Source organism: Peromyscus eremicus, chromosome 20, assembly GCF_949786415.1.
Source record: "Peromyscus eremicus chromosome 20, PerEre_H2_v1, whole genome shotgun sequence".
Lineage (NCBI taxonomy): Eukaryota > Metazoa > Chordata > Mammalia > Rodentia > Cricetidae > Peromyscus > Peromyscus eremicus.
The window spans coordinates 20,022,953-20,030,191 of record NC_081436.1 but is presented as its reverse complement, the minus strand read 5'-3'; the positions used below and the strand labels follow the sequence as shown (position 1 = coordinate 20,030,191).

The window sequence follows — 7,239 nt, the reverse complement described above, 5'->3', positions numbered from 1 at the left end:
TCCTAGAGAGGGGAGAAGGAAGGACGGACGGACTCAGGATGCTTGCTACTGGAATTGGGGAATACAGCGTAAGGACCAAGGAGTGCTTTACCTCATCTGTTCTAGCGCTGGACTAGAAGCATCTGCCCATCTTGATTATCTGGAGACTTCCAGAGTACATCTATGACCAGGGACGTTCTTTTCCCGGTGTGGGGCTGATGTGGCATCTTCCCAAGGGTACCCACTGGTTCTGCTTCATGCGTGGACTGTTGAAGTCCAGCACACAATAGGTACTCAATCAATGCTTGGGTGTGTGTATTTGGGGATAACTACCTGGTGGATAAATGAGTCAATCTCTTCTCCTGCCAGGAGAGGCAACCTGGTTTATATGCCCCTGCTGTTTGCTGTGTCCATGGGCAAGTCTCACCTTCCTCTCATCTGGCCTTTGTTTTCCTCTGAATCACGAGGGAGTTGATATGGTGTCCATGGGGTCCTTTATAAACCTTCCTTATCCCTATCCTGATGAGTTATGAGCAGTACCCTACAGGTCTGCCCTAATAGCCTAAGCAGAGACAGGTCTGTCTGGGTAGCTCTGTTGTCTATCTGCAGAGACCTTTGAAGACCACTGTTATAGCTCTGGCCGTAGCAGAGCCAGACCAAAGCCTGGTCACTGGGCTGTGCTTATATTACAGTGGGGATGAGCAGGGCTTGGCGGGTACAATGAGATGCCTCCTTGTTAGCTCTCATGGAACTCCTGTCCAGGTAGGGTCTGGGGCTTACTTCATCCTACCTAGAGTCAGCTTAGGGACTATGGAAGGCCAAGGGGACCTAAGGTCCCAACCCGGGTGGTGTGGAAAGGGCAGCCAAGGGTAGTGAGAGGTCCCCAGCATAGGTGGTCATTACCATGACAAGGACCTTCTCACTAGATTGGTCAGGGCTACCAAGCCTGGCTTGATTTCCTCAGTTGATCCCAACAGGAGACAAGGTTCTTGGGGATTTTCTGTGCACCTAGGACCAGCTGGGACCTGCATTGTTCACATTACACCCGGAGACCAGCTATTTGCAGAAAACAGCAGTGACACACAAGTGTCAACACACAGTGGGTACGCACAGGTATGGGGAAGAGTGGCTGCTGGGCTTGTTCTGTTAGGTCAGGAGAGAGGGTAGCACCAGCGATACCCTCCCCAGGGATGCCCAAGGTGCCTCAAGTCCTCAGCCTCTGGTGGCAGAACCTGAGGCGTGACCCTGAGAAGATGTCCTGTGTACTGGATCTTGCCCTGTTTCAGTTGCTGTGCCCAGAGACAGGTCTATCAGCTGTGTGAACATGAGGTGGATGCAAAGAAAAGGGTCTGTCAAACGCACAAGATCAACTGTTTATTGATTTGTTCTTCTTCTAAAATACTATACATTTAAAGGACTTTCTAAACATTAAGGACTATAGCTGAGGAACAAGGATTTCTGCTGGTAAGTTGTCATGACACATAGCCACAGTGACAGGGCGCTCAGGGCAAACACTGAGAGACACAAGCTGCTGATGTGCAACACTGCACACTGTCTGAGCTAACAAAATGAAGGCCCTCCCCGAGCCCATCCCTGGGGCTCAGAGCAGTCCCACTGTACTGGAGGACAAGGGTACCTGGAGGGACGTGTGCTGGGGGTGGAACCCCTCGATCTCTCCAGTGAATGGCACAGGACTGTAAAGCCTGTGACAACAGCAAAGACCTGGGAGCTTTTCCAGTGCTCTGCCATGGAGCTGGAGCTCTGGCCAGTGAGAATCAGTCTTCTCAGCAGCCTCCACTCAGAGGCCAGAGCCACATCTTAACTGGGAGGAGGCTGTCGGCCAGCCATGCCTGTCCTCAATGCCATGGGCTTCAAGCAGGTGACAATACCTGCTGTCAGAAGCCACCAACTCTCATTTCAACAGTAGGTGAACTTTATAGATTCTCTGAATATCAAATAATATATACAGATATACATCAAAACATGAGTCTAATGTAAAGCATCTTAATCTACAGATGCAGCTGCTTTGAAAAATTAGGCTTCTTTTAACTTTCCAAATCACTAATAAAACTGTTAATCTGCAAAAACTGAAGCAAGAATAGAGTGAAAATAATTTCTAAACATGGTGATGTTGGAGAATGCTGCAAAATGTTACCCCTGCAACTGGCACTTGCCATGGAACCCCTGCTACAGCAACCCCACATCTGGACAAAGCAGAGAAATGAAGACACCTTACATAGAGAACATCTCGGATCAATCTAGGCCATAATTTACGTGACTGGAAGAGCATATAAAAAAGCATAACTGTACATTGCCTTTAAATTAAAAACTCAAACTCTTTACTCAGAAAATGGCGTTGAAGTCTGTTCACTGAACTTGCAGGTAGGGACTCATCAGAGAAAATAATCAGTGGAACAAGAATCAGTGTGATCCGTCATTGACTCAGGAGAGGCAAGGGCAAGAAGGTGCAGATCCATGATACAGAGAGCTGGTAGGGGTAGGGAGGGGCTTGGCTTTTGCTGTTGGATCATGTGTTTCTTCCTGTGCCTAGATCTGCCCAGATGTGCTTGGAAAGGGGCCAAGTCCCCAGTGAAATCCCCAGCTCATCTGCCTTCAAAATACACCAGGAAGTCAAGAACAACAGAACCATCATCTTTTGCGGTGGAGTGGATGCCTAGACGGCTGCTGGGGGAACTAGAGGTGTCGCTGCACAGGCCAAGGCTAACGGAGCTCCTGAACTGCCCACTTCCGTCTCTCCACCAGCCTGCCCATGGCCTGTCACTGGATAGCCTCGACGTAGTTGGCAGGGTATAGGCCAACCTGGCCGCTGTCCAAGCGTCCCTTGCACCAACCCTGTTCATCCTCGTCCTCTATCTTGGTCAGCTCATCCCCTGCAAGACAAAAAGAGGGTTGCCTTAGTGACAGGGTGGGCCACTAAGTCACCTGTACATCCAAATCTCATGTGGATGTGGAACATGCTTCTAGACAGATCCTCAGAGGGTCTCCAGGGCAGAGGGATAGGCAAGACACTGGATATTTCACTACTACACTATATTCAAAGCTTCTGTCACAGAGACCACTGGGATCTGAAGATGGCAGCTCTCAGAGTAAGCCTGGAGCAAGTAGCAGTCCAGGTTGTAATAGCACCAGGCTCAGCCTTGTGTCTGTCCTGTGTGTCCCGGGCTGCCTCGCTTAGCAACATGCCCCATGTTTTCAATCTGTGTGGTGGCTCAAGGTGTCCTTGGGGCTCATTCCTGCAGCCCTTTAAGGTTCTGCTTCTCGAGCTACTGCTGGCCTGGCAGAGACCTGGGCAAACAGGGTCTTCTCTCTAGACACTTCCATTTGCAGATGAAGAGACCACCGAGGCCTGAGTGCTAACACACGAGGTTCCCAGTAACACACAAGGTGCCCAGGATGCAGAGAGCATGAGTGTGCTGTGCTATCAGGACACAAGAGCTCATTCTCCGGGGGCAGGAAGGAAAAACTGCATTGTGAAAACTGCCTTGGCTCCTAGTGAGGACACAGGCCGGGGCTAAAAAGATTAGCACAACCAAGTCTGCAGTACCGAAAGAGGATAAACAAGAGGACTAGGAGGCAGCGTGAGATACCCCAGCTGCACAGCTAAGGGGAGGGACAGCCGTCTCGACCAGTGATGGCATTCTGACTAGCCCCCAAAGGCTCCGAAGGACACACTTAAGTCACTATTGTCCTTATAATCTCACTTCTAATGACAGGCCAAATTGTAAGCATAGCTGCTTGCAAGAAGCTTCTGCCTAGGAGACCAGTGACAAAGAGCTAACAAAGAGGTACCCAAGAAAGACTGCAGCTATAGTTCGGTGGCTTCGATAGTTAACCCTGAGACAAGTTAATCACATAAACATCAGAACACAGAGATCTTAATGTAATTAACAGCACACAGATACCTGTAAAATCGGAGGTGGTAACATCAGCCAGTGACTAGCAGCCAGCAGACAGTGAAGGTCAATGGTTAACAAAGCACAAGTCAGAGATGGCCTTTAACCGGCCCACCATGAACAACACATTATCATCTCCCTGGCTGGGACAAGGGGACACGCAAAGATTGGGTGGGGAAAGGTACTGTAGTTAAGACCAACACATGAAACTAGCAGGAACTTTACAGGAGTTCGAGAACAAAAGACAAGTCCCCTCAGCAGGCTGGATGCCTCCTTTCCCAGGGTGGGTATTTGGGAAGGTCACCTACCAGCCTTGAAACTCAGCTCATCGTGTTCCTGCCCCTCATAGTCATAGAGGGCCCGAACTCGCACTTCCGTGCCTGAGGTAGTGTCCTCGTCAAATGGGTTCGAGTCCCCGTTGGCATCCGTGGAGGAGAAGGGGTTGTTAGACTCCTCGTCAGACCAGTCAGTGGGGTAATTCGGAGTCTTCTCGTAGCTGCTCACACTGCAACAGAGGATGATGTGAGGATCTCAGCACGGACGAGACTGGGAGAGGACATGAGGTCCCCACCCAGACAGAGTTCCTGCCCCACGGGCAGGGGCAGCCAGGCCCCTCTGAGCCCTCAAGAGAAGCTGGGGGTTTGCCAATACCCCAGAGTAGTGCCTGCAGGTAGAGCTCGACCCACTTCAGCAGCTCCCCCAGCTTAGACTGCCTGTCTGTCTTCCTGTAGTGATGCTGCTCAGGCCTTAAAGGGTTAACAAAAGACAGAGGAAAAGCAACCAAAGAGTGTTAGCTGTGCCCTCCCAGAGAGGTGGAGAGGCCTGGCACTGTCCCAGCAGGCCCGGAATACAGAGGGCAGGCGCCCAGGTCCTGCAGGACTCATGCATTACTGAAGTGCGGAGGGGTGAGACCCCAAGAGACCCCTGGACAGAGAGAAAGGACACACAGAGAGTGAGGTGGAAGCCAGAGGGAAGTGTGTGTTCACCAACGTTTTGGCCTTCGTGTCCTCCTTCTCACTGACGGTGCTGCTGCCCGTGTCGTCCTCGTCCTCGAAGGGGTTGTAGCTGGACTGTAACTGCGTGGGCTGGGCGGGGTTGCTCGGGACACTAAGGTTGCTATGGGGGAGAAAGAGAGCTTTCAGGGATCACAGCTTGGGGCCCACTGAGGGCCTGGTGACTCCAGCTGCAGAAGACAGTGACAGTATCTCTAGAGTTCCAGCAGCTCCTCCCTCATCCGATAAGGAGGATGTTACTGACTGAAAGATGATGTTAGTAAGACATGTGGCTATGCTTCGACGTGTCACTATACTTGATCATCTACAAGTCAACTGTCCACCACAGGTACATAAGCACTTCCTGGGCCAGGGTTTCTCCAGTCTCCTACCCCTCATTCCCATGCAAGGTTTAGTCAGTGGGAAAAATGGATGGTGGAGCTCCTCTAGGAAGCAGCAGCCCCAGAAGGACTGTATCCATGGAGTAGGGACCTCCTCAGCTCTCCAGTGCCCCTTCTGACTACTAATAGCTCAATGGTCAGCTCCCTGGTTCTGGAGCTTCCACAGTTAGAACTATGGCTTGTGCACAGGAGGGCCCTCTAGTGCTCTGGAGTCAAACCATTCCTGTAACTTTGCCAACTGTCTCCCAGCTTAGTGTCAGCCAGAGACACGGGGTACTAGTAGGGAGCGGGATGAAGGGGCTGCAGGGTGTAGAGCACTATCCGGGAGCCACCACAAGAAAAACATATAGAAAGAGTCACCCTGGGTGGGCTCCGTTGGATAAAACTGCCACCCACACCAGTGACCAGGGATTTGGGCAGCATAAAACTGAGCAGCTACTACCCCAGAGCCATCAGGGGAGGGTGGGAAACCCCTCCGATGCTACCGAGTGACCCTGGCTGGTTGTCTGTACTGTACAGGCAGTGTGTTGGACACCACCAGACCCTCTGCCCTCCTGGGCTTCCTGCTCCAGCTGACTTTTCTGAGGGAGTCAGTGCTGTGCACTGACCTGGTGCATTCTCTCTGGCCAGCCACTAGTTCACGGCATCTCCTCTGAGTCCTAGTTCCTTCCTTCCTCCCCCTAGCACTGAGCACACTGGGGAGCATGGCTTGGTTCTGAGGTTGGGCCCTCAAGACAGGGCTCTCTGCACAGCAGCTGAGCAGGGACAGCCATGTGTGACTGGGGAGCCTGGGAGGACAGGGGGCTTAGTGCCTGGGCCATAAGCATGTCCCTGGAACCTGAGCTAAGGTGACAATTACCTAAGCATGGCACAGAAACCTCTAGCCAAGTCCTACAGCACATCCTTTCCAGAAGGTTCTAATGACAACAGTTGGTACTCCTATCCACAAGTCTTTTTAGATAATCAAGTCAGAGATTTCTGTCCTTGGGAACAAGGGAGTATTCTGTTCGGGGTGCGGGGACTGAACCCAGGGCCTTTACTTGCCTGACAAATGATCTGCTGCTGAGTTACATACACCCTGAGCCTATTCAGAAGTAACTATGAGCATCCCCCACTGTCCTGCATCTCCTGGCACCGCACACACAAGTCCCCAGAGGACGGTGCCACTGACACCATGTCTCTAGTTGCTGTCTCCACCAGGGCTGCACCATGCAGATGAACACCAGCAGCTAACAGCAGCAGCTCCTTTACCAGTACAGGTACACTGTGCAAAAGGCATTCTCCGGATCTTACAGCAACTCCAGCAGCGAGCAGGAAGAGAACTGAGAGATGCTTCACCCAGAGCTCAGAGTTTCCAGGACACCTGTTCTTGGGGTCTCTGTCTCATGTGCAATCATCCAAGTGCCCAAGCTGGTGGCATCCCAGGACCAGCAGATCCTCACTCCTGACCAGATGGTCAGTTTCAGACTGGAACTCTGCCTGGAGCTCACCTGCCATGCTTGTTCTGTCCAGACTGGTCCCCTGTCTGGTTGATTCCTGTTAGGGTGACACCATCAGCAGCCTTCTTCTTCTCTCTCCGGCTGAGAGTTCGATTCAGATCTGCAGACCACTCCTGGGCAAGCGGTCCATGGGAAAGAAATGGGAGGCTCATTTCTGGGAAACCACAGTGGTCCAAAACCTCTGCTCAGCCAGTAGCTGCCCATCTTGTGCTATTAGTAACATTCAGCCTTGTGGCCCCTGCTCTCCTGTTTCCCAGCAAACCTCAAGCTGCCTTTTGGGCCTAAAGGATATGAAGTTCGGTACTCATTTAACCACAGGGCCTTGACATGAAATGGCAGACTTCACAGGACATGAGACCTGGGTGACAAGAGACCCAGGTCTGAGGGCTGGCATGTAGTTCAGTGGTAGAGTGCCAGCCTAGCATACATAAGGCCATGGATTCTATCCCCAACA

The 7,239-nt window shown here is 51.7% G+C and overlaps 1 protein-coding gene across 2 annotated transcripts in view; it reads right to left on the bottom strand.

Annotated features, from left to right (window-relative positions):
• Positions 1-1,340: 1,340 nt before the first annotated feature.
• The window catches only part of Pacsin2 (protein kinase C and casein kinase substrate in neurons 2), a 105,237-nt gene continuing 99,338 nt past the window's right edge, over positions 1,341-7,239 (bottom strand). Inside the window, exons 8-11 of one of the 2 annotated variants that reach the window (XM_059247961.1) lie at positions 6,777-6,898; positions 4,884-5,009; positions 4,202-4,398; positions 1,341-2,870 (exon numbers count right to left, since the gene is read on the bottom strand). In XM_059247961.1, coding sequence (XP_059103944.1) covers positions 2,758-2,870; positions 4,202-4,398; positions 4,884-5,009; positions 6,777-6,898 — 558 coding nt within the window. In that variant the 3' untranslated portion in view covers positions 1,341-2,757. Of the gene's footprint in view, positions 2,871-4,201; positions 4,399-4,462; positions 5,010-6,776; positions 6,899-7,239 lie in introns of those variants that run through there. The other variant, XM_059247960.1, reaches the window with a different exon arrangement.